Source organism: Dermacentor albipictus, chromosome 3 (genome assembly GCF_038994185.2).
Source record: "Dermacentor albipictus isolate Rhodes 1998 colony chromosome 3, USDA_Dalb.pri_finalv2, whole genome shotgun sequence".
Taxonomy (NCBI): Eukaryota; Metazoa; Arthropoda; class Arachnida; order Ixodida; family Ixodidae; genus Dermacentor; species Dermacentor albipictus.
The window spans coordinates 189,514,061-189,541,445 of record NC_091823.1 but is presented as its reverse complement, the minus strand read 5'-3'; the positions used below and the strand labels follow the sequence as shown (position 1 = coordinate 189,541,445).

At 46.8% G+C, this 27,385-nt stretch overlaps 1 protein-coding gene across 4 annotated transcripts in view; it reads right to left on the bottom strand.

Annotated features, from left to right (window-relative positions):
- Positions 1-2,146: 2,146 nt before the first annotated feature.
- Positions 2,147-27,385, bottom strand: part of LOC135908702 (putative fatty acyl-CoA reductase CG5065) — a 141,968-nt gene continuing 116,729 nt past the window's right edge. For 3 of the 4 annotated variants that reach the window (XM_065440566.1, XM_065440565.2, XM_065440563.1), the window contains exons 9-13: positions 14,696-15,054; positions 7,460-7,589; positions 3,929-4,056; positions 3,212-3,289; positions 2,147-2,410 (exon numbers count right to left, since the gene is read on the bottom strand). In XM_065440566.1, coding sequence (XP_065296638.1) covers positions 2,239-2,410; positions 3,212-3,289; positions 3,929-4,056; positions 7,460-7,589; positions 14,696-15,054 — 867 coding nt within the window. In that variant the 3' untranslated portion in view covers positions 2,147-2,238. The remainder of the gene's footprint in view (positions 2,411-3,211; positions 3,290-3,928; positions 4,057-7,459; positions 7,590-14,695; positions 15,055-27,385) is intronic. The other variant, XM_065440564.1, reaches the window with a different exon arrangement.

Below are 27,385 nucleotides of genomic sequence, written 5' to 3'. Positions count from 1 at the left end.
GTTGCCTGTATACTGTCAAATGCTCATATCCTGCGGCCTAAAGCTCATGGCACGGTGCGAAAACGCGCGCGCGGTGAAAGCGAAACAGTGCGCGGACAAGCATGCAGACGCGCAGTCGGTCGCTGCGAATCTGCGCGATCGCTGCATTGAGGCTTCATTCTATTACGCTCCATTTAGTTATACAAACACTATAAGAACATATTTCACATAGTTTGCTCTCAGCGTTTACCTACCTTTCACGCAAAAAGCCAGTTCGGGAGACTCCATAGCGGCGACCGCGTGCAGTGGCGTTCACTGTACGTATTCGGTAAAGAGATAGCGGCTGTAAACGATTGTGTGCTTTCAGCTTGCCCAAGATTATTTTTTAGACAGTAAGAAACTTCTCTCGTTTCGAAAGTACTTACAGAAATGTCCGGGAGAGCTCGCGCGTGGTGTTTTCAGTGAGCGCTGACAGCAAAACCTATGAGGAGCGCGCCACGTGATCCCTCATACTACGGCAGCGAGGCGCTTCCGATAGAGGGCGACTCCGCAACTCCTCGCCGCCAATATAAGCCGCTGCGCTTGCCTCTGCTAGACACTCACGAGGTGAGATGCCTCCTGGAGACAGAGCTGCTCGTTGGAATGAGAAGCGAAGGTTGCGGCGTGCTACAGAGTGTTTCTAGGTGGCTTTGCTACGGCGCAGCGACTACGCGCCCCGCATCGCACGCGGTGAGCGTCGAGCAACGCAGCGTTCGGCGCGACAACGAAATGTGCGCCTGAGCAAGCGCCGCACGCCTGAGCCGACGCCGACGACACCGGCTTTTCTGAGACACGAGCTCCTTAACGCTGTCGCGTTAAAATAAAGGCTAGTATGCTTCGCATCCTGGGCTTAACCTTAGCTAAGCCACCGTACTTTTTTTCTGTCCGATTCCTTCCGAGTTGTATTTGTACTGACGTAGCACCACCACCCTTACTCGTCATTTTCAGCTAAGCACGAAGTTGCGTGGTTAAATTGTAACTTTCCTCAAAAGCAAAACTCCCTCAGGACTCTGGCCAAGGTTGCTTTGCCTATGGAGAGTTCTCAGTTTGAGTATGCGCACGCGCAGTCGAGAGTCGTACTTAAAGCCTAAGGCATCCGTAACATCTCGTTTCCATGACGAGGTGTGTTCACTGCACTGCTTTGCGATCAAAAGTCATAGTTCATATGTTAATGTAATTAGTCGCGACTGGAATCAACACACCGTCCCGTAAAGAGTTTCATCGTTTCAATGTACAAGCGTGAAATTTGCCTACAATTGGTCAGTGTTCCCTACTTCCTTAACGCCTAAATTCCCCAGATATGGCGAACACTGCCTAGAGTTGACAGCAATGTGCCAACAGAAAAAAAATATTTATGGGGTTTTACGTGCCAAAAATACTTTGATTATGAGACATGCCGTAGTGGAGGACTCTGGAAAATTAGACCACCTGGGGTTCTTTAACTGGCCCCTAAATCTAAGTACGCGGGTGTTTTTGCATTTCGCCCCCATCAAAATGCGGCCGCCGTGGCCGGGATTCAATCCCGCTACCTCGTGCTCAGCAGCCCAATGTGCCAATGAGCTTGTGTTTTGGACCACAGCATTCTGGCCCGCGGTGGTTGTATTTATTGGTTGTGAACTCACGCACCTTAACAGTTATACGGGGGAATTTGAGCAACAAGGCTCGCACAGAAAAAAAAAAAACATGTTTTTTCGGCTCAGAGAGAGCGAGATTTAATGGATAATGAAAGCATGTTACTCGAGACGAATAGGATGAAAAAAATGGAATGATGTGCACAGCTCACAACAAGGATATAAAATGAAATTGCAAAAAAGTTTCTCATTGAGACCAGTGTTTCTAAGGGAACGCGAACGTGCATTCGTTAATATTAAACTAAATTATACGGTTTTATGCGCCAAAACAACGATATGATTATGAGGCACTCTCTAGTGGGAGCTTCGGAAATTTCGACCAGCTGGAGTTCTTGAACGTGCACATAAATGTACGTACACAAGTGTTGTCGCTTTCCGCCCCGCTCCAAACTCTTCGCCACCTGGTATTTATGAAAGTAAAAAAAAAACGCAAAAGAGTTATTTCGCCACGACCATGGCAAAATAACTTTAAGGGCTAGTGACGACATAAGACGCTATCGGGAACAAATTCCTTGGTAGTTTTAATACAAAATAAAAGCAGCATAGGGAGCCAGCACAAAATGTACAGCCGGTGGTGCTATATGAACGTTCAGTGACGAGATGAAATCGACTGCATCGCCATGGAGATTCGCACCGCCAGTTGAAGAACATTCGAGATAAGGTTCCACCAGAGGTCATTGAAAGTGCGTGTGTGCTTCACCAGAAGTCGGATGACGCCGGCGACGAAGAGCAGCTGTGCCAGCATTCCAATGTAGTAGATCCTGAAAATGAATCGAAGGGCGTGAGAAGACAGCAGCCGTAGTGGCTCATTTTGCCCGCGCAAAATGAGCCACGACCAAAAAGCACACAACAATGACTATTTATTGACGAATATTATCACACCCATTCGCGGATCGACAGAACGCAGGTGCCGGCACTGGCGCAAAGACCACCGGGAACTTCTCCGTGAACGCTTTGCGGAAATACCGGGTTCCCGGAGCTGTTCGCGTGACCAGCCGCGTTAGAGGCGCCAAATTTTGACGCCAACCAGAGAGGACATGTTTTTGCAGTCATGCACCATGTTCCTTTAACTGCTGTTGTGATGCGTTGGCACTGGCATAATTGTTAACGTTAAGTGCCTGTTTAAATATTGCTTCGCGAGAAAACTTGCCTAAAACAAAAACGGTTTAAACACGCTGTAGGCAGCGTCGCAATATGTCGCTACCAGCGTTGCGACTGCCTTCCACAGTACCCCGGCATTCCGTAAAATGTAGCGCGCTTACGGACACGGAAAAATAGGTGGTAAAATCGCATCTTTGAAAGTACCACTGGGTCATTGCGTTTTCATATATCTGTGGTGTTCTAGCGTTACGTGTTTTTAGGTCAGGAACAAACATACGCAGGCAGTAAGTTGTCTCTGAGGCATGCCACTACACGAGCAGGCGATGCCAAACTGCTGAAGCGCATGCGGTTAGCTTACGCGGCGGCTGTGCTGGGAATGTGTGGCGCCGAGCAGTGCGCGAAGCATGCAAGCGAGGCCAGTGGCTGCTCGGGTGGCCGGCGCAGTTTTCTGGCAAGCTCACCTTTGGGCCGGTTCTGAGGCGGTGTTACACAAGGCCGTCCAGGAGGTTGGTTTTGTCTGTGTGATTCCTTCACTGCGGCTGTTAAGGAGAGGGGGGTCGACATGCTCTTTAGGCTTGCGAGAAAGTGCCCGAGCCACCTTAGCCTGTACACAACCCTCTACCGTTTGTTGGGCCGAGACGAGTGGGAGGTGATGCTTGGTGCGTGCAATGCAGCTACGAGTGCATTTCTAGAAAGTGCCCTTCTGACCTCAAAGTCGTTATCCTAAAGAAATGATGTGATGTTTTTTTTTTCTTCTTGCGCAATGGTGCTGCAACCGAACAGCAAGTTATTCAGATCATTTACTTTCGGAGGTGCTTTGAAAAGCGTTTAGAGGAACCATAAACACGCTTAGATGTTTTGAATGTCGTGTTTGCACTACGCTGTTTAGCGGCTTTCCGACCGTTGGCCGTGTAGCTGGCTGCTTCGTGCTGCTCTTCTGCTGTTGGTCGTATTCCGCGTGAGCTAGCACTGGCATTTGCAGCACACCAGGAGCAGAAAGAACGTCCCATGACGTACAAATTCGACGCAATAACAGGCGTGCAGGAATACCTCGAAGCGCCTGTCGCTCGCCTAAAGCTCGCATGTCCCAAGCCGGCTTATTTGAGCGCGAGTTCACAACGCGTTCAAGACCGAAAAGCCGCTTGCACAGTCTTACGTTCAGTGGTGTGCTTGCTCACCTGATAAGGTTCCTCCGAGCGGCTGGGATAGTTGACGGGTCTTCTTTGAGCACATACCTACGCACACCTAGTATGTACTGTTCCATGTAAGCCACCCAGTCGATGGAGCGAATGTCGAAGTCGAACGTCTGGAATTGCAAAGAAAAAACAACAATAACTTGTACTCCATTTCAGAGTGCCTGAAGTGATTACTCCTAGACCGTACAATAAATAGATGCGCCATGTTTGACACTGTATTGAAAGACAGCAATACACGAGCCTGTTCATCAAATTTAGAAGTTTCAGAACTCTGCGTACTAATTTGCCTAAAACAGACTCGAATTATACCTTCGAAGCTCCTTCCACAGGCAGTAGCGTCCACGCTCATAAGCAGCCTGTGACAGAGGCCAACTGGCGCGTCGTCTGAAATATACACGGTCCGTTCACAGCGTGTGTCTGCAGTTCATTACATTGATTTTCGCCCCCTCTGTCAAGTGCACATGCCCTCATTGCGAAAAAAAATACTGTGCAGATACAATGCACCTACTTGAATCTGTGTGAAGCAAGGATTAGGGAAGGAATTAATTTAATGCTATTTAACTAAAGCGGTGCTTACAGACATTCATTTGAGGGCTGCGCGAACGCTGGAAATTTCGAATGCAAATGCCGTTCGAGTCGTATCCGATTCAAAATTTCACGAATAAAAATGTAGAATATTCATTTCTGTTATATATACGAGATAAGAACATCTATTAGAGTCTCGAGGGAAAGCTACCGATGCAAGCGGTGACTTTTCCGAATGATTACGCTGCAGGACAGTCGCGGTCAGGCAGATGCACCGTGATAAGGGAAGGCGCAGGTCGCAATTTCTGCTCAGCAATTTCCCGTCGCATAATAAGAATTCCTCGCTTTTGAGCACCCTACGCCCCAACTTGTGTCGCCTCAGGCCAAACAATTTATTGTATGGTGAGTCTTTTCGCATGCAGTTGATATTTGGTGTTTTATGACGCAAGGGCCAGGTATGGCCAAAGAACGCCAGGACAAGTGGCAATGTTGTCTATGAATTGCGGATGGTGTGGACTATGAATTCATTATGGTAGATGTGACATGGCTGTAAAATAGCCTAAAAACTGTCGCTGTAAATTGTGCAAGATCTACAGGTATTAAAATAATGACACTCACTCGGTGGGCTATGGCGATTGGGTTTCGTTAAAAACAATGCTACAAAACATAACAGCCACACCAGAGCTTCAAGCAAGCCATTGAAAAAAAAATTATGGGGTTTTACGTGCCAAAACCACTTTCTGATTATGAGGCACGCCATGGTGGAGGACTCCAGAAGTTTGGGCCACCTGAGGTTCTTTAACGTGCACGTAAGTCTGAGTACACGGGTGTTTTCGCATTTCGCCCCCAACGAAATGCGGCCGCCGTGGCCGGGATTCGATCCCGCGACCTCGTGGTCAGCAGCCCAACACCATAGCCACTGTGCAACCACGGCTGGTAAAACCCTTGAATACAAGGGCTGTGTATCATGTGTTAAAAATTGCCTGGCCAAATGATTTTCAGAGTGCCTGTTTCAGCTAAAAACGAAGACTCATTTCAGTTTAAAAAGCGGTTCATTGCTAAGAAAAAAATGTCGGGTGACGAAGTATATTTTCGCGATATGTAGAGGGGGAATACTTTTTCCTCTATGCCTCTATTGCAGGGCGTTGAATAGGAACATGGATGACTGATACTATTGCAGCACTTACTACAAGTCAGAAAATGTCCCCCCCCCCCCTCCCAGCCAAGAGGTACGCGAGTTCCATATGTGTGTCCTATTCTTAATCGGCAAACAAGTACGTCCTTGTGCCGTGCTGTTTTCTCACTTATATAGTTAGTTTTGGTTTTATCATGTATAGCTTATTGAGTGGTTGTGTATCCCACTTTCATTGCCAATTGTTCCTCAGTTTACGACGTAGAAAAGACTTTAGGTCTGCGGCAGAGATGACCATCTGTGTCGCTAAAACTCGCTGACGTAGCGTTTTCGTCAGCATGCTACGTTGCCTTTTATACCGTTAAGGCCAGGTGCCCAGCATAAGACAATCACTTGGTTGCACATATACGCGGAGCACGACAAGCTATATAGTTATCTCACAACGGAGTTATGTTTTCGTGAACTAATTAGGGCTCCCACAACGCTTAAGGAGTCTGGGAAGACAATAGTCTCAGCGACATTTGTGAACCTTGTGTTGAACAGCCGAGAGTATGGCGTAGGCTTCCGCTGTAATGATACTGGCGTGTGGGTTTAGTGCCCCAGATGTTGAAAATGAGGGTCCGAGAGCTGCGTAAGCAACACCAGCAGGGGACTTCACAGCATCTGAGTAAAATTTACCAAAGGATTACTTCTCTTTAAGTTCAAGAAAATGCGATTGTATGTGAGCCTCAGGTGCTCGTTTCAATATTTCTAAGAAAGAGATGTGACATTGGATAATCTGCCACTCCCAAGGCAGTGGAAGCTGAGTAGGACCCATTAGGACATTCTCTAAAATAGGGACCCCTGTTTTTTCTGAGTGCTTCCAACCAGAAGGACAGAGGAGGCTGGATGGCTGGGCGGTTACGGAACAGCCTGGCAGGGACAAGTCGCGAATAGTAACATGACATGAATGCTGAATATCTGACTTAACTTTCAGGGTTCGCATACATTTAAGCAAGGTGCGGTGCAGTAGAATCACTTCTCTCCTCGAACTAACAACGCCCTGCGTGCATCTGGCAATGCGGTCTGTCCGCGTTTGACTACGGTTAGCCATAACACACACACGCACACACACACACACACACACACACAAAGAAAAAAAAAACTGAAAGCTGTTTCATTCAGAAGCATTTTTCTCATTTTCATCATATGCAACGTGTAACCTGGTGCAATGTTTATGTACTGCGCCATACACAAGCCGTGGTGAAGTAGTAACACCAACTAGGGTAGAAGCTGGGCCGTGTTGGTCGTAGTTCGTAGCGGTGGTATTGCGCAGCGCACGAACGTAGGACAGAGGAGAGTACAGAGCGTTCTTCACTCTCCCCTGTCCTACATTCCCGCACTGCGCAATACTGCCGCCATCAACTAACACCAAATAACGCGGTTGCAGAACGCGAGACGTCGACGCAGTGATAGGAGTAAGGCGATGAATGCTGAAAGGAGTACGTAGCGCTTGAGAAAGCCGCCAAGGCGGACACAAGCCCACGCGTGTCGTATTTGTAACAGCTCGAAGTTTGTGCGGCTCCGGTGGTGAAAGCTTATGGCATGTTGCTGTCACTTAATTGTATTCCATTACGACAATTAACTCTAATACCACAAGGATTCCGAGCTGGGCTATTTGGTTTACCTTCGTTATGGCGAAACAGCGCAAACGACGGGATGGGCGAAACACTGCTGTATTTTTCACTTGTCCCATTGTTTTAGCTGTTTCGCAAGATTGCCTTATTGCCACTACTAGCGCACATGGGGCAATGGCACGCCATCTTCCAGCACCACAGTGGTGACCCTTCCGAGGATGGGTATCGTGTTTTGCTCACCTCGCGATCAGGCCCTTCGAGGCTCGCCATTAGGAGTCGAAGGTTGCCCACGCTGAAGGTCCACTCGTGAGTGACAAAGAATTCGAGAATGCCCATGGCACGGTGAATCCTCTTGTAGATATCGCACAGGCTGAAGATAAAGAAAGCGGTCAATGTTGGGCGTTCCCATAAACACGGCAAATTAGCTCTGCGGAAACTAGCAAGCAGCATGAATATTCATGAAAGGGAACCTGTCATCCCGCTCTGTCGGGCGTATAACATTGTACGCTTCAAACTCCTATAAAATTTCGTGTTGACTGGTGCTTCAGTAAAACGAGTTCTTGGGCGAGTTGATCACTCATTGCAGGCATAAAAGCAGCGCCAAAGAACACACAGAAAAGAAAGGAACACTGACAGACACGGACAATGTGTCTGTCAGTGTTCCTTTCTTTTGTGTGTTTTTTGGCGCTGCTGTTATGGCTGCAATTACTCCTGCGAAGAAGCTGACGATGGTGGTGGTCAGACCTGTGACGCAGCAGAGGGTGCTAAGAATCTCTGGGTCCGGACAGGCCGCCATTGGAATCTGAACCTGGCAACGTTCCTGCTACACTGAAAACGACCCTTGAGAAAGCTTCGAAGCGTCAACTGAATGAAAACAACATTGAAACAGTACGTTCACAATTGAATACAATGCAGAGCGCCTCTAACGAGTAACTAAGGCAATAAAGAGTGTGTCGGCGAACTTCTTTACCGAATACGAGGTTACCGGAGAGGCGTACATCAGTAACAACGCGAGTAGGGACGCTGGTGACGTAGTGTCTAACCAGAGACGGCTGTGACCTAACATTCTACATCGGTGCTGGTGTAAAGCTTTGCAGCGACATAATAGTCAAGCTCTGCCAAAACCTGTCACCCTCTCGTTAATGTTATAGAATTCCTTACTAGCTGTATCCTTATTAATCAGGAATCCGACTCCTAGTTCTCCCCTGCTATTCCTAGAGCCTATGCCATATTTCCCCTCCCTCCTGACTTGTCTTCAGCCTCCTTCTTGCCTACCCTGGCACTGAAGTCGCCCATCAGTATAGTGTATTTCGTTTTGACTTTAAGCAAGATCTGCCACCCTCTCGTTAATGCTATAGAATTCCTGTATATTACCAGCTATATCCTTAGTAATCAGGAATCCGACGTCTAGTTCTCGTCTCTCCGCTAAGCCCGCTTTTTAGCACTGTATATGTTTCTTTTGTCCTAACCACACTGAGCCCTTTCATATCCCGTTTACTGCCCGCTAATTCCTCCAATAGCACTGCTAGACTCGCCTCACTAGATAACGTTCTTTCGTTAAACGTTGCCAGGTTCAGATTCCAATGGCGGCCTGTCCGGACCCAGAGATTCTTAGCACCCTCTGCTGCGTCACAGGTCTGACCACCTCCATCGTCAGCTTCTTCGCAGCTGCTGGGGACTGAGGGCCGGAGTTTCATTGTTCTATTCATATACGAGGTTGTGGCCAAGTGCTGCACCAGGGTGGCCCATCCTGCTTTGGTGAGGGAATGCGTTACCGGTTCTGGTCGCCATGATGAGGCCGCACTCCAAGCCTGTTTATGCAATTTTATGAAAACGCGGATATCTTTTTTTAAATCTGGTGGAAAATTGCGCGGCGCCGGGATTCGAACCCCGGTCATCTTGCACGCTAGGCGGATGCTCTACCTCTAGCTCTCTAATTTCAGTTTGCAATAAGCGCTTGTCCCCGTTTGTAACTGTATCCCCTGTCCCGCTTCGCACTGTACCACACATTCTAAAAACGGTTTACTCAGATTTGCGTGCGACCACACCCCACAGACCGCTTGTAGTGTGGTCGCTCTAGCCGTACTTAAGTAAACGTTGCACATTAACATATCTGTGCACAAGCTGAACGATTGGATAGCTTAAGAACCATACAAGAGCGTTTTTTTTTTTGCCACCAGACGTGTTTTCACGCGACCGCAACTTCCTCAGCCTTCCTGCAAACTGACTGCGTGTTTATGTTGCCTGGCTTCTGGTAGTATTTATCTGACCATGATCCTTCTTGCGGCCTTTGTTCTCTGCTGTCTTGTTGTGCTATACATCGTCATGCGGAATCGTAGCGGTAGGCGCATTAAGGCCAGGCTTTGCTCAATGTAATCGGCGTAGAATGACTTGGTGTACAGTCGCAATCAAAAATACGCGACCCACGGCTCCGGGCGCAGGAGCGGCTGCGGGGCCACACCGCGGGGTGCTATCTCCATCGGGCACATCGGGCGCCTGCTTTGAGAGTGCACCGAGTGACGCCAATCTTCGCCCTCACTCTCGTGCGGCCAAGTCACACGCTTGATAAATTTCAAGGGCGGCGTTCGGCTGTTTCGCAGCTGATGGTGCTTGCACAGGAGGGAGCTTCCCCTTTTCTTCGTTTGCGGTGCTGCCGCATTTCTTGGCACGGCTGTGGCGTACGGCTTCCGGGCACGGCTGGCAGGTTCGGACGGTTTCTGAAATCTGAGCCTACTAACGCTTCCACCTTAAACGAGAATGGAGCATTAGTCAGGACGGGCGTTGACACCAACAAATTGGTGGCTCTTTGCTTGCTACTCCTATGCGCCAATGCCTTGCGACGGCGTCTTTCGTTGACAGCCTGCATGCACGTGCGCCGTCCGTTCAAACGCCAAGCAGGGAAGCGCGGCATACACGGGCGCGAGGCGCACGTGAACGTGCAACTAAACCGAACACTGCCAGGCATACGTTCCGTGCGCTCAGTGGAACGGCCGAACGCGAGCTGGCACGGGGAGGAATGCAAGCACGCACTGAACTCTCTTTCCAACCGACCATCGCCTGCGAACCAGCCGTACGCCGCGCTTGAAATTTATCAAGCGCGTGACTTGGCCGCACGAGAGTGAGGGCGAAGACCCTCGAAGCAGGCGCCCGAAGGAAATAGCAGCGCCGCGGTGTGGCCCCACAGCCGCTGCTATCCCGTAGACGCCGGGGGAGGGGGGGTCAGAGCTGCGCGCCTATTGGCTTTCGCCACAGGTCACTTCCGTAATATGGCGTCACCCAGGGACGCGGCCTCCGACGTGGCCTCCGAGATTGAAGTTTACACTCCGACGCTGGGCTGCCGCCCATTTAGTGGTATGATGAGCACGCATCACTTGCATTGTGGTGTATCCGAGGCACGTGAATAAACTTGAAATGCTTCGAGAAACGCCTGTGCAACATTTCGCAAGGGTGGTGTCCAGGCCTTTGACAACGCTACGCCTCGCTGCCGAAAGCCACGTCGCTCCGTTTTCAACGACGCTGAACAAAAGCATTCATGCGGGAAGTGGACACGCGCCACATCGAAAAGGAAGAAGACGGTGGCGGCACGATCATGAAGCCATGTACCGAGGCCACAGCGATAGTGACGACACGGTAAGTTTTTGTAAGAGTTCGGAGTGCGTATTTCCGAGAACGCTAGTGCGATCAGGTAAGACTTAACGCCGCATACGTTACGCGCAGCGCGCGCCTGTTTTAAATAATTCGACGCCGCACAGATGTGACAGACATGCCACGCAGAATGAGAAGCGCGCACATATTTGCAGGTGTGCGTTCATAGCCTTCGACACGTGCTTCAAACCATAAGCACTTTCCTGCTGCCGCGCGTGCGGCTTAGCTTCGACCCGATTCTTCGTGGGATATTGTTATACCCGCTACGCGTAAACAAACACCGCGTGGCCAAAACGCAATTGTCTAGCCTCTTATTGGAATAAAGCGTAGACCAAGGGGGAAACCCTACTAAAACACCGAGCTTGCTGCGATTTTGGCTTATAAAAAAGAAAGGAAAACCGTAATTTATGATGGCTTCAACGCACATTGTCTTTGTAATGCGGTGAAGCACTTAGTGTACTGCAGTGAAGCGAGTCAAAATTTGCGCAGATACGCAGTACAAGCAAGACTTTATACGCATTTCATGGCGAATGCACTTTAAAAAGCTTTTTTACGATACTTAGAGGTACTGCGGTGAAATTGTATAGCAAGCGAAAAGAAAAATACCGGCAGACAGAGGACTCAGGTGCACACCTAAGATAATGATAACGACTACAACCATGGCACAGTTCTTTCCAGTTTTTACAATAACGTGTTGCTTACGCTTCTTACGCGCGAAAATTCTCACTTCGCTTCACTGCAAGAGACTGTATGCTTCAGCGCGGACGCCTCAGGTGAGCACCTGAGATAAGAATAAAGGCCAGACTATGGCCCAATGCAGTTTCCTGCTTTTATAATAAAGTATTGCTTACGCTGTATGCGCGCTAATTCTCACTCGCTTCACTGCAATAAAAGAATGCTTCGCCGCATTACAAAGATGTGCGTTGAAACCATAATAAATTACCGTCTTGCCCTTTTTTAATAACAGAAGAACCGCAGCAAGCTCAGTGTTTTATGTAGAGTTCCTCCTTAGTCTACGTTTATTCCAATAAGCGGCGAGACAATTGCGAGTTGGCCACGCGCTTTTCCTTCACGCACAGCGGCTATAAGAAAATCATATCCCACGAAGAATCGGGTGTCACAGCTACGCCGCACGCGCGGCCGCAGGAAAGGGCTTATGGTTTGAAGCACGTTTCGAAGACTATGGACGCACACCTGCAAATATGTGCGCCCTTCTCATTCTGCGTGGCATGTACTCAGTCACTCGGCGCGGCATCAAAATTTTTGTCCGTCCGGTATTCCGGCAAGCGCGGGCGATTTTCCGGTTGAGCGGGGGCGTAAACGTGAGCGGCCACATTGGTGGCGCTAGCTTGTAGTGCAAAGCCCAACCACAGAAACTCAAAGCCGATTACTACATTCTGCTTAGCTAAATGTCTCTATTTTGGACAAGTGCGCACTCCGCGTAGCGTATGCAGCGTTAAGTCTTACCTGATCGTAATAGCGTTCTCAGAAATATGCACTCTTAACGGCTACAAAAACTTACCGCGTCGTCGGTATTGTGGCATCAATAGATGGCCCCATGATCACGCCACTGTCCTCTTCCTTTTCGCTGGCGCGCGTCCACTTTGCGCATGATTTTCAGCGTCGTTGAAAACGGAGCGACGCGGCTTTCAGCAGCGAGGTGTAAGGTTGTCAAAGGCCTGCACACAACCCTTGCGTAACGTTGCACTTGAGTTTATTGAAGCATTTCAAGTTGCTTCACGTGCCTCGGATACGCCACAATGGAAGTGATGCGTGCTCCTATTACCAAATGGGCGTCAGTGCCCACTGCTGCATCATAGAGCTGCATCGCGTTCACCGGGACGGCAGCCAAGCATCGGAGCGCAAACAAACCTAAATCTCGGAGGCAACGTCGGAGGCCGCGTTGTCCCTGCTAGCGGAAGTGGCGAGAGCCAATTCTGACCGCCTGGCGCCTACGGGATACGTTTTCGGTATAAGCCACCCGGAGCGGTGTGCCGCGTATTTTTTATTGCGATTGTACATTAAACAAGGGAGCTGGGCACTTAACCTGCGAAACAGACAAAAAATAATCGCGCGTGTACAATAAGTGACTCGGCTGAGACACGAAAGGCCGGAGAGAGAGAACAAGGAGAGGCAGCGAGGTCAACCAGACGAGCACCTGGTTTGCTGCCCTACACAGTGGGTAAAGGAAAGGGGAATAGAAAGATGTCAGTGACGGGTGTATGACGGGTCTGAGTATCTGACTCACGGGACGGTCTCGAGTCCCGTCCGTTTAATGAGATAGAGGCGTCGTATCGAGGACAGGCACACAATAGGTGCTCGATGGTTTCCTCGTACCGTCAGGATTCGCACATCGGGCTGTCTCCCCACGATAGGAGTAAGCGTTCGTGAACGCCCCTCCTAGCCACAAGTGGCACAGCAAGGTTGCTTCACCCCGGGACAGTTGTAGCCGTAGCAGGGGGTTCAGTTTCGATTTTCAATTTCAGTTTTACTACGTAGTTTATTTACTGGCTCGGCACAGGGCCTCAGATTAATTGAACAGGAATAATTCTACAAGCACTGCGCTATTGTGGGGGTTCGAAAAAGAAAATAGTCGTACGTTTACCCCTATGTCAGAACGGTATATAAGTGCGTTGAGCCTATGCAGCCCGAAATAGAATAACAGCGGAGTGACTATTTTTCAACTATAGCACCAACCGCCACGCGATTTCCAGAACGCGCTTAACCGTTTTTGTTAGGCAGAATTACTTGAAGTGATAAATGGCAGGGAACTCAGCTTGTTCATATTGGATGGTACAGTGAAACACCCAATACAAAATGGGTGATCGGATGGTACTGAAACCATGGGCGAAGAACGTTATCACGTGATTAGCAGGCCTATAACGTCTCATTGCTTGCTCAGCTTCATTTCGCTGAAAACAACACAAAGTCCACAGGGAAGCAAAAGAACTGCTTCCTTGCCTAGTCCAAACAGAACGCTGAACTACTAATACGTTGATTACTAATACTGTGTAACATAACTTACGGGCGCCAATGTAAAGCAGATCAAAGAAAAAATAAGAGGTCAACGGCAATGATCGATTGAAAAGGCAAACGCGGAATAATAATTGCAGAAAGTTGGACTAGTTGGTGTTGATGCATTTGCTATGACATAGTTACATTTGCTGTGAATAGTGCTATGCCCTTTGCCACTTTTTTCACCGTTAGTCTTGTTAGCGCTAGTAACTATGTCGCAGCAAATACAAACGTGGAACTCGCCAGTTAACTGTAACGGAAACGTCACAGACAAGTAAGCTTGACGTCAGTGCTTTTTACACCGCGGTGTATCCGAAATAAGTAACAGAACCACTGGCAGAAACTGCGCGAAGTCGAGAAGCAGCCGTTGCGCGGCCACGAGCCGTCGATCAACACGCTCATATTACCATGACTATAGGTACAGTGCAAAGTATACAAGACGGACAGGAGTAAAGACACACAGCGCCTAACAGGTGATATTATTGAACTCGAGAAGATTGCACAGTCCGGTGAAACCTATTTATCACCCCATCGATAGGCTTATGGAGAAAAGAGTTAAATTCCCTACGTTGAAATTATCGGCAAATATCACGTACCATACTGAGTGTTCGGGTTGATCTTTTAAGGGGAAGCTACAAGCAAGGGTGCACTTCCTTTATGACGCATCTTTGCGTGATGCCGCACCAAGACGATATTCTGGTGTGATTTGGTGTGTATATGCAGCATGCTGTTTTTTAAATGAAAATTGTTGCGAGTACAGCGCTGTGCACTGTTGGCTGCATAGCGCACTACCTGGATAGCGAACAAGCCACTCACATGGGCTTGTATCCTCCGAGCCGGGCCACCGTGTCGGCGATGAAAGCGGGCAGGTTGTGATCGAGTTGGACGGCGAGCGAGTGCCAGAAGCGGGTCGTCTTGAAGCTGCCGCCCGGGTAACGGAAGATCTCGCTGCTCGGGTACTTGAGTACCAGTGGCTTCGAGTAGTCGAAGATCTGCTGCCACGTGAGGCGCCGCATAGACCCCGAGGTGCAGTTGATGACGAAAGGCCCGGCCGGTTTCTCCTTCCACACGTGCCACGTGGCGGTGATCATCATGTTGGCAACCATGTCCACCGGGTAGATGTCGGCCGAATTGTTGGGTCGCAGGTACATTGTACGCAGAACGCCCTTGCCCGTCTACGCAGGACAAAAAATCAGTTTGCAACATGCAGCTCACATATTCCTTTCTTTTTTTTGCTTCTGAAACTCACTCAAAAATCGACCATGAACTGCGCCAGCGGTCTGGCGCGAGTTCATCATAGCAAGTGAAAGTCGTAATTTAAACGATCGAATTTGCATCGAGCACACCAATAAAGTACTACGTGTTGCTGTGGTCTGTCATTAAGACGACTGCTTCGTTTTTTCAGACTCCGTAAACGGTTGCTGTCACGCCGTGCCCATCGCGAATTCCTAGCGCGCATCTTGAGAAGTTGCATAGCACGTTTATTTTTCCCAGGCCGAGCAGATAGTTAAAAGCGAACATGTTGGTCGACTGTAATATTATGTTAAAACCGACAATAGGGTGCTTTGACAGCGGCGTCACCGCTTAGCCCGGCTTAGTTTTGAGGCACCCGACTCAATGATGATTTATTTGCATCTCCTTTGTGGACGGGGCAGTAATAGATAGAACCACTAGCTGGTGACGTCAGCTAGAGGACGCAGCAGCCAGGCTGCATGCAGTTGAACGCAGCGGGGGGTTCGGATTGAGCCTATAGGTGGCAGTCTATTCTTGTGGCAACGGTGCGTGGCGCGAAGTGTCGACGAGGACGACGAAAGCCAGCGCCAGCTTCGCACTTACTGGAATTAACGAGCGGGGAAATTATAAGCGTCGCACGAGGAAGCCTTTTGCTGGCAGCAGATGAATTGCGCAGATGTGGCAAACGGGTGTGATTGTTCCGGCGGCCGTCACTTTTCATGTTAGATTTGCCGCTGGTACTGACAATTGGTTGCATCCAAATTTTGTTCGTGCTTTTTGACGATTTCTGCTCCAATCAATCAATCAATCAATCAATCAATCAATCAATCAATCAATCAATCAATCAATCAATCAATCAATCAATCAATCAATCAATCAATCAATCAATCAATCAATCAATCCTTATTATAGTACCTAGGAAGAGCTATGAAGCCTTCGTACTGGTACACTTAAGTAATACGCGAGACAAATGTACAGAGAACGCAAATGTGGTAAACGGCGTAGTATGAGAGACAGCAGTGCCGTGAACTGGGCTAGTTGGTACACTGCAAAAGGGATAAAACCAGCGGAAACACACGGGAGACCATACGAAAACGCTGAGAAGTAGACGTATAGCTAGTCTCGTCTTCATCACCTGGTCTCTCGTGTGTTTCCGCTGTCTTTTATCGGTTGCACAATGTGAGAGAAAGAAATATGGAGACAGCAAACGACGAGGCGGGCGTACAACGGAGTTAATCCAAAAACACGATTACCTACATATGCACAGCACACAGGAAATGAACTGCAATATGTCAGTACAGGCAGAACACTTAGTATTACATATTTTTAGAGTCGAGCCATAGGAGAGTTGCTAATGCAAAAAGACCGTGAGGAAAACGCAGAATGCTGCCTGGTACTTTTCTTTATTTTCCTGAAAAATAAATTTAAACACATTTCCAAAATCTGCTGGGCCAATAGCTGAAGCTAATACAGGCCCATTGCGCACATTTGTTATTTTAGCAAGGGAATATCCAGAAAACTCGCTTATACATAAACAGCCCCCTAAGCAAGATCGATCAACACTGAAGGGTAAACATGTAAGAAATCAATAGACATAGCCCTCAATCTTCAAAAAGTAGAAGCGCTTGATGAGAATAGGAAGTTGCTGGCTACTATGACTTCAAACGGTACTGTATTCGATACTTTCGCGTCCTAATTTTGAATTGGGTGCTGTCCATGTGTCTTCTGGGTTACAGGGCAATTAAAATTATTAGTGGTTCCATTTCTAGTATTCCTGTTAGGCAGCACAAAAACGTTCATTGAAAGCCGTTAATTATTTGGTATGATGTTATAGACCACCATTGAAATTTTCATGTCGCATACCAAAGGGAATGGAAAAATGGGCAACCTATTGAACAAAGGGAAAAGGGATTGATACCTTTTCAAATACGTTATTATTCGTGATGCTTCTTTCTGCAGATGAATTATTGGCTCAATGTAGGGCCTCTATATACTGGCTCACAACTCACAGCAGTAGGCCAAACGACAATTAAAGAGAGAAAAGTGATTTTCAGAACACATACGTCCAGTAACGCCTTAGTCCTGAGTAGAACATAAGTTGAAGCAAGCTTAGCGCACAAGGTATAAATACGTTGCAGCCAGTTAAGGTTGATTTCTAAAGTTACACCGATGTATTTAATGGCGTCAACTTGCTCAAAGAGCCCGTTATCAATATCAATATGTAATTGAGCATCTATGATACGTTTGCGTCTTGACCTAAGCAAAACGTATTTTGTTTTAGTGGCATTTACTGTCACTTTATTAGCTCTATTAGCATGTGGAGAAGCGAGATGGACATGCGTCAACGATCCCTTAGCCCCAGGAAACAAAATGTTGTTCGCAAAGGCACTCTCGCTGAACAAAGGTTGGAAATTCCTGGACGCAATGAAGACGACAAACACGGAACGATCGTGTTTTCCGGATCTCTGGCGTGACAGTTTTCATGTACTCCTTTCCTACCAGCATTTTGTGTTCTCGTTTTTTTACTGTAACGATCAGCATGTTCTCCTTTCAACAGTGTAAAGGTTTACTGCGTGTAAGGTCATGAGCACTACCATTGATTCGTTTTAACATACTCAGCCTTCGCAAGCATCGTGATGACCTGGTTACTTTTTTCTACAATTAAAATTAAAAAATTAAATTATGGGGTTTTACGTGCCAAAACCACTTTCTGATTATGAGGCACGCCGTAGTGGAGGACTCCGGAAATTTCGACCACCTGGGGTTCTCTAACGTGCACCTAAATCTAAGTACACGGGTGTTTACGCATTTCGCCCCCATCGAAATGCGGCCGCCGTGGCCGGGATTCGATCCCGCGATCTCGTGCTCAGCAGCCCAACACCATAGCCACTGAGCAACCGCGGCGGGTCTTCTTTCTACAATTAGTCATGCGCTTACAGTTATCTGCTTATCAGAAACTTGGCTTTCACATAGTGACGGAAACTTGCGTGGGTTTTCAGGATACATTTCGGAATACTGCAATCGAGATGGGCAACCCAGTGGTGGAGCTGAAATTTTAGTTCGGTCGTCACTAAAGTAGAAGCGTCGCGGTGATCTTTTATTTCGAAATTGGCAATGCAAATCTATTTGGTTGAAATTTAATCAGAAAGCGTTCACGCTAAACAGTCGTAATACAGTAGTCGCTTTTATATATCGTTCTCCGTCATCACCTTATTCACAGTTAGGTTTAGTTTTACACTCCATTATTAGCGAAAATAAGAACAAGATATGTGATGTGAATGTTAACATCATAGACGTTAATAATCACTCGTGCTTTGACTACATCCAGTGTCTCCTCAGCTATGGATATTCCTCAATAATTAACATTCCCATTAGGTGTGACCCAATCGGGATGAAGGCCTTAATTGATCACACCTTTTCTAGTACGACATCTGGTCACATAGCTGGAGAAATTGATCTCACATTTACTGATCATAATTCACTATTTCTTTGTTTAGACTATCAAAATAGAGCGTTGTATGACGCGTCAGAAGTCTTCATTCTATTCTGCAGGGTTTTTCGATATAATCCATGCAACCAATTGGGATGACATCGGTGAGGACAATGGTAAAATAGCCTTTCAGTCCTTCTTCAAGGTAAAAACTGATTGTATTAAAAGTGAACAGTAAATACTGAGGTAACTCACTGGTTTCACACACCCAGAAATCCCGATGTGCTGATCAGGTTCATTTAGAAGAAAAAGTGACTCCATGAGAAACTCAAAACGCAGCCACCTAATACTGCATTAAGGTTGAGATTTGGAACATTCTACCGCGCTTTCTGCTATTCTTAAACGCCTCAAACGCGATTATTACCAATGCCAAATCGAGAAAACTAGAAATGACACTAAGAGCTTGAAAATAATCAAGGCGTTTCTTAACAATAACAGGTGTGAATCATGCTTGAGTGAAATCATTCGTAAGGGCAGCTGCCATAATAATCCAAATGATGTAGCAAATACATTTAGCGACCATTTTAGTGCCATATTGGATGTCGAACCTGATCCTGACTTACATTCAACGTCGCACTTATTTCATCTGTTTCAAACGTCACCCGAGGAAGTCCACCGAGTCACGTCTTCTCTAGAAGGTCTGCGCCCTAGTATGCCCCGCAACGGTGAAACTTGTGTCAAGTGAGTTGTCACCAATTTGGTTAAATACAATAAGTAAAATGTTCAGGTCCGGTATTTTTCTAGGCTGCCTCAAGGTTGGGAAAATAGTTCCAGCACACAAAAAAGGTGACAGGTTCTACTGCAACTGCCGTCCAATCTGCATTCTATCATTCTATAGAAATGTAATCGAAAAACCGTTTTATAACCGTTTAACAATGTATCTATCTAAATAGAACCTGCTGTCTCCTTATCAATTTGGTTTTCGCCAAGCCCTTTCTAATAAACTTGCTATTTTTTTCTTTTACTGATGGCATCAAACAAGCAATAGACAGAGGTAGGTTGGTTGGAGACGCATTCATTGACCGTAGTAAGGTATCTGATACCATAAACGATGAAATTATGTTGCACAACTCAAACGTTTTGGTATATTTAGCCCCGCTTTACAGTTCATTAGCAACTACATTATTGACACGTGTACTTATCTTTATCGGGCGACCACGTTTCGCCGCTTAACAAATGTAATCGCACAGCGAGGGACGCACCTGCATGTATCCGACGTTTCTGGAAAGTTATCGATGCTTCTATCCGGCTGTCTGTTGTCGCCGAACCTTGTGTTATCTGATTTCATCGCGTAACGCGAATGGTGTGGAACTTTGTGGAAGGCACGCGGGTCCGAACGATTAGTCTGGAACATTCGACGACTGCTCTATAAAAGCCGACGCGCTTGACCCGCTGATCAGATTTCCGACGATCGCCAACCGTGTTCGCCGCTAACGTTGTGCTATAAGTGTAGCCTGTTTTGTGGGCACAGGCTCGCCCAATAAAAGCTAGTTTTGTATTCCAACGTACTGCTTCTTTCTTCACCGTCACTACCACGTGACATTATTAAACGATCACAAATTGCTGAAAGGAAGAATCATCGATCGTCAGAAAAAATAAGTAAGGTGTACCCCAGGGGTCCTTTCTTCGAACTCTACTCTTTCTTTTATGCATTAATGATCTACCTTCAATACTTTGTCTTTGTCGTCTTGTGCTGCCCTTTCAGGATGTTCAACTAGTACTTTGTCATTCTAGTTGTATTTTATATGCTGATGATACCATTTCACTGTCGATAAATCCCAGTTCTACTCAAGAAAAACTTAACACAGACCTTCGCAATGCCCAGTATTGGTGCAAAGCAAACTTGTATAGCAGTCCTTCTAATAGCACAATTATGTTATTCCGTTCTCCCCAGTTATGCATAAGTTCTATCTTAGCAGTTTCGCTTAACAATCACGCTGTACCTGTCTAGCAGTACCAAGTTTCGTGGTACAACCGTTAAAATGCACCTCAAATTTGATCTTCATGTCATATCGCTTGTTAAGGAGGTTTCTTTTGGAATTCATGTAACTTAAAACACATTCCTACTTCAAGCCCCAAATTATTTCGTAACTATTTTACGCCTAAGTTCATAGTCATTTTTCTTACTGCGTGTCATCCTGAGGCAACACATATAACACACACCTCAAACTCGTCAAACACTTACAAAACGAAGCTGTAGGGTTTATGACATCCAGCCGATTGATATGTCATTCTCCTCCAATATATAAACATTTTAATATTTTTCCTCCCTATGAATTGTTTTGCCATAGGTGTGATGATGTTCGATAGTGGCGTGTGGCGGTGGCAAGACCAGCTTGGAAGGACGATTGTGTTGCGGCAGCTACGAGAATTGGTGATGGTGACTGCGGAGGAAGAGCACGTGCCATCAACAAGGAAGCACTGCACCGGGCGCCTATAACAGCAGGCCACGAGCGGGATCTCCGCCCAGGTCCGCACGGTAGCAGGACGCCCAGTGGCCAGTTATCGAGCCTTGAACCCCCGTTCTGCCGTTCTCCGCTCGCTTTCACGGTCTGCGCGCCGCTTCCTTGTTGGTGGCACGTGGTCTTCCGCAATCAATTCTTTTCTTCTTGTTGCCACAACACAATCATCATTCTAAGCTGGTCTTGTCACCGTCACCGCCACACGCCACTATCCACATCATCACAAGTGCCCACCACTTAAGATATTTGCCCGCAATTATTCTAAATAACATAAGAGGCGGGGGTGCACGAGTACAGGCACGTGCAGATAGTTCAAGGAAAGTTCGTGGTCCACAGAAACAATTTACGAGCAATCACTGATCACCAAACACGTTGAGACTTCGGAACACAAGCCAAACTTCGAAAAAGTGCTGTCCCAAGAGGTGACGCAGTTCAGATACGGCTTAAGTAATCTGCACCTACATTGTTTGACCCATTGATGTATTCCACAGTAAAAAATACTCCTGCATTAACAAGCTCCACTGTAAAACACGCTTGTTTACGTGCTTTCCCGACTGCAAGTAATGCAGTGACTGATGGTCGCAATGGATAACGAAATGTCTCCCGCAAAGGTAAATGTGGAACATCTGGACAGCCAAGACAAGCGCTAAACACTCACGTTCAATGGTGGAATAACGGGTTTTTCTAGGCAGCACGTTTCGACTAGCATAATCGACGGGGTGTAAAACATGTCTTCGCTGGTCTGTAGAAGTACAGCGCCTGGACTCGTATTCGAAATATCCGTGCGGAGCACGAATGGCTTCGTGAGATCCGGGGCTTGAAGTATTGGACTTGCGGCGAGCTTGTCCTTGAGGACGCTGAAGGCGTTTTCTTGTGTCGGTCCCCAAGATACAACATGGTTTTGACCGTTTTTTGTAAGGTCAGTCAGGGGCTTGGCTATCTCGGCGTAGTTGGGGGTAAACTTTCTGTAGTATCCGGTTAAACCGAGAAACGACTGTACGGCTCTCTTTGTGGTTGGCCTCTTAGCGGCTAAGATCTTGACCTGTGTCTTTAGCAGTGGTTCTACTTTCGCATCTCCAATGCGGTGTCCGAGGAAGGTAATAGTATTTCGCCCGATGTTACACTTGCTAGGTTTGATCGTGAGGTTCGCATTGCATATTATTTGGAAAACGCGTCGCAGGGAATCGACATGTTCTTTCCAGGTAATGGTGGCGATTACCACGTCGTCAAAGTAACTGTAATGCCTTTTGGCGCCTGTGGGTACTGAATAAATAAATAAATAAATAAATAAATAAATAAATAAATAAATAAATAAATAAATAAATAAATAAATAAATAAATAAATAAATAAATAAATAAATAAATAAATAAATAAATAAATAAATAAATAAATTTGAAGTGATAGCGCCCCGACAATCTTGAAAATGCAGTGTTTTTCGTAGGTCTCTGCAGCCATGGATAGTTGCCAGTAGGCCTTTGTAAAGTCAAATTTTGAAAAAAATACTGCTGTTTCCCTGCAAGCGCAAGGACAATGTCAATCCTGGGGATTGGCTCACTGTCGATAACCAACTTTTTGTTTAGTTCGCGGAAATCGATGCACAAACGAATAGTGCTGTTGGGTTTCTTAACGACAACAATCGGTGCGTGATACGGGGACTGACTTCTCAATGATGCCTAATCGCAGCATCTCTTGTACCTCGCTCTTCATCTACGCATAGCCAGGGGAATAGAGTACCGGGGTACAGGAACACGTTTCTCGAATATCAATTCCAGCGAACATTCAACGAGTTTTGCTTTGTTCGGGAGATCTGAAAATATCTTTGCGAACTCGTTGCACAATTCTTGAACTTGCTCGTGCTGTTTTAGATGTCGTGCTGTTTTAGATGCTGTTTTAGGTTTGGCGTAGGCTTAGAGAAGGGATACTATCTACCAAATCATTGTCGTCAGTAACTTCGGCCTTCATGTTTTGGTCGTTGACAACGGTGGCTGTAGACACTCGGTTGGTTAGTACTTCCCGCTCCTCATACTTCTTTAACATGGTAACATGGAAGACCTTTATCTTTGCACCTATGTCAATGGCATAGTCGACATCATTCATGACTTCAGAGACCGTAAATGGGCCTTTCCATTTCATGAGAAGCTCGTTCGAGTCAGTCGGTAATAAGGTCAGGACCTTGACCCCGGGTTGTAGTCTTTGTCTGCTCTTGCCATTATAATAAAATTGTTTTTATGGGCCTTACTAAGCTCTTCGTGGGCAAGGTGACATGTCTCCTCGCGTCGGTTCCCGAGGTCCACAAGATAGGTGTATCGTCGATGTCATCTTTCGTCCACAGCTCTTTCAAAACGCTTAACGGTCTGCGCACGTGCCCGCCGTAGATTAATTCAAACGGCGAAACGCCCAAACTGGCTTGCGGCACCTCTCGATACGCGAAAAGAGGAGATAGGTATCGATCCCAAGACTGTGGCTTTTCTTGGCACATTCCTTTGAGCCTTCAGAGTGCCGTTTAACTTTTAAACCAAACCGTTGGCCATGGCGTGGTACGGAGTGGTCCGGAAAAACTTGGCCGAAAGCAGTCCACCGACTTCCTACATGAGCTCAAAAGTGAAACTTGTACCTTGACCGGTGACTACCTCTCGTGGCAAGCCCACTTTGGAAAAATTTCAAGTAGTGCTTCTGTGACACTGACGGAATCGATGTGAGCCAGCGCTATGGCATCAGGATAGCGTGTCGCAAAGTCAATAAGGATGAGGACGTAGCGATTTCTTTTATCCGACCTTGTGGTTAGTGGTCCGATCAGATCAGCCGCGACTCTTTGGAACGGTGTCCATATAAAAGGCGTGTTGCCCAAAGGGGCGACACCAACTTTTCCTTTTGGACTTGTAGTCTGGCACACATCGCAAGACTGGACAAAACGTTTGATGCTTTCGTGCATCCTAGGCCAGTAAAAATCTCCGAGGATACGGTCGGTAGTACGTCGAACGCCCTGGTGACCAGCCATGACACTTTCGTGAGCAACTTTCTGAATATGGAGTCGAAACTTTGTTGGGACGACTTGTTTAAAAGTTTTTCCCGTAGGTAGACTGTAGTCATGGTAAAAAAGACCTGCATCTTCAGAAAAATAATACGCCGTGTCTTTCTTGGAACAAAGTTGCGTGCCAACCTTACTGAAGCTACTCTTAAGACTTGGTTCGTTTTTCTGTTCTTCGGGTAGCTGTGCTGGAGTAACTTCTGACGAATCTGAACGGCACTTTTTTCAGAGTTCGTTTTCTTCTGCGTCCATGCGACGGCAGAAACTATGTCTGACATTCCTCCAGATGCCGACGGTGGACTCGAATTATTTGCGTCGGGAGGCCCGTTTAGACATTCCCAATCAGGATCCGGCTCGTGTGGCTCCCTCACTCCTGGAATATTGCCAAGCACGAGGTCATATAGAGGATTGCTCATGCATAGTGCATTGACGTCCCCAGTGAAGTAAGGTGTATGAATTCGGATGTGTGCTTCGGGTAAGTCCTTGCCATTGCCATCCAACAGTACACCATTTCTCGTTTTGCCTGTTAGGCACTCATCGGGAACCGAATAACGCCGCACAATGGTTGTGTTGCTGCCCATATCTCGCAGACCGTGTGCTAATTGTTCTAGTACTCGTCCTTCTACAACTGTTATAGCATCCACTAAGAACATTGACGGCTTCTGGATTGTTTAGCGCATTGAATTGTAGCGCATGTTTCTTCCGTGGATTCGGCCAATGAACCAGAATCTCGATTTTCCACATTGTCTGCTATGACGAAAGACACGTGCCTCCCTTTCGGCTTAGTCTTGCAGTCAGCTGTATTGCCTCCAATCCGCCCGCATGATTTCAATTTCTCAGCCTCTCTTGAAGCGCTTCGACAATCAGGCGCCGTATGTCTTTTGCGGTTGCAAAGAAAACAAGTCTGCTGCTGTTTGTTATAGGGTAGAACACTGAGTTGATTAACCTTCTTGGCGTCGTCTGCTACTCTCCCAATATTCTGCCCTGGGCTTGGGGGAAACGGTCGGTCGTGTCCGCAAGAGATGTAAGGGTTTTGCATTCCCTTTCATTGAGGAAGATGGCAAGCTTGGGGTGACATCAACGCAAAAACTGCTCAGCGATAACGTGATCCCGGAGGTCTTCAAACGTTTTAGGAACGCCAGCCCATTGCGAACCAGTTATCAAAGTAGCTTGACATCCGTGCGGCAAACTGTTTTCCTGTTTTGCCATCTTCTGGTCATACTTTACAAAATTTTTCTTTGTACCCCTGGGCTCTAAATCTGGATGGATGAATGAATGGATGTTATGAGCGTCCCCTTTGCAACGGTGCGGTGGGTTGCGCCACCAAGCTCTTGCTATTATACTGCCTAATGCCCTACCTAGGTTAAACAATAAAAAAACACTATGAACTATCGCGCCCAAATTTTCTGATCCCCTATTGGGAAATGTGCTTTTGTACGTCTCCGTCTTTTGTCGTTTCTCCACTTTCCTTCCCCCAATCCTCCAATCGCCTTTTACTAATGCCTATTGGGGATAGGTTTGCTTTACTACTGCTCCCGCTGAACCCGAGGGCTTCAAGGAGGCTAGTGGTGCTTAAATCTACCGCTGGGTAGACGTCTTCACATTCTAATAAAACATGCTCCGTCATTTCCCTAGCTTTACCGCAGCAAGCACATGCTTCTTCCTTCTTATATCTCGCTTTATAGGTGCGTGTTGTAAGGCATCCGGATCTCGCTTCGAAAAGTAATGAGCTTCCCTTTGAGTTATCATAAATGGTTTCTTTCCTGATTGTTTTTTCTTAAGCAGACACTCATGGCAGGTTTCTTTTCCATTTCCCTAGCTTTACCGCAGCAAGCACATGCTTCTTTCTTATATCTCGCTTTATAGGTGCGTGTTGAAAGGCATCCGGACCTATTCCACCCATGAGATTATTTCAGCCTCTCTGACTTTCCGCTTGACGTTCTTTGTTGCTGTGCTGCCCACCCTACTGGTCGCATACTTGCTGGTAAGCTTCCTAGTTCTTTTCCTCCACTGGGAATCAATGTTTTTCTTGCACAGATACCTGAACATTCTCCCAGTCCATTTACTTTCTTCCATATTCCTCAGCCGTTCTTCATACTGAATTTTACTGCGAGCTTCCCTCACTTCAAAACTAGTCCAGCCCATATCACCCTGCACAGTTTCATGTGTATTCTTCCCGTGAGCGCCCAATGCGAGGCGACCCACTGACCTTTAGCTCCTGTCGGGTCCTGATTGTACCCCTGATTTCAAGCAAACAACCGCATTTCGAAAAGTAAGTCCCGGAACCATTACACCTTTCCACATACCTCGGAGGACCTCGTAACTATTGTATCCTCATAGCGCTCTGCGCTTCATTATGGCTGCATTTCTCTTCCCCTTTACTGTTATGGTTTTTTCCTGTGTTTCCGTATATCTATTGCCTTCGTTAATCCGTATACCAAGATATTTATATTCTGTTACCCGAGGTATTTCTTGGCCCTGTATCTCCACTGTCTGTTCACTGTTTTCATTGAATACCCTAACACCTGATTTTCTAACACTAAATTTCGAACCTAAATTGTTGCCTTCCTGTCCAAAGATATTTGCCAGACGTTGCAAATCACTTTGCTTGATAGCTAGCAAAACAATCTCGTCGGCATGAAATAAACCTGGGAGTTGCTGCTCTGCTACTGTACCCACCTGTTTGCATGATAGATTAAACCCGATATTACTTCCTTCTAGCGACCCCTCCATCCTCACCATATATATCGTAAACAGCAGCGGGGATAAAGGGCACCGCTGCCTCAGTCTTGTTGATATGAACATTCTTCTCGCTCCTCATCCCTTCCCATTCAACGCAAACGGTATTTTTTAGGTAAATCTCTCAAAAGCTGTAGACAATCGTTACCTAAGCCTTCCCCTTCCAGAATATCCCACAAATGTTGCGACCTACGTTGTCGTAGGCTCCTGTAATGTCTAAAAAGGCCACATACAACGGTCTGCTTTCTGCTTTTGACATTTCAATACACTGAGTAAGAACAAACAAGTTATCATCCAAACGCCTACCTATTCTGAAGCCGTTCTGAAGTTCTCCCAAAACGCCATTATTTTCTGCCCATGCTTGAAGCTTTAATTTGATTGTCTGCATTGCTACCCTGTATATTACCGATGTAATGGTCAACGGTCTATACGCGTGAATTCAGTCTTTAAAAATGAAATTATGGGGTTTTACGAACCAAAACCACTTTCTGGTTATGAGGTACGCCGTAATGGAGGAATCCGGAAATATCGACCACCTTGGGTTCTTTAACGT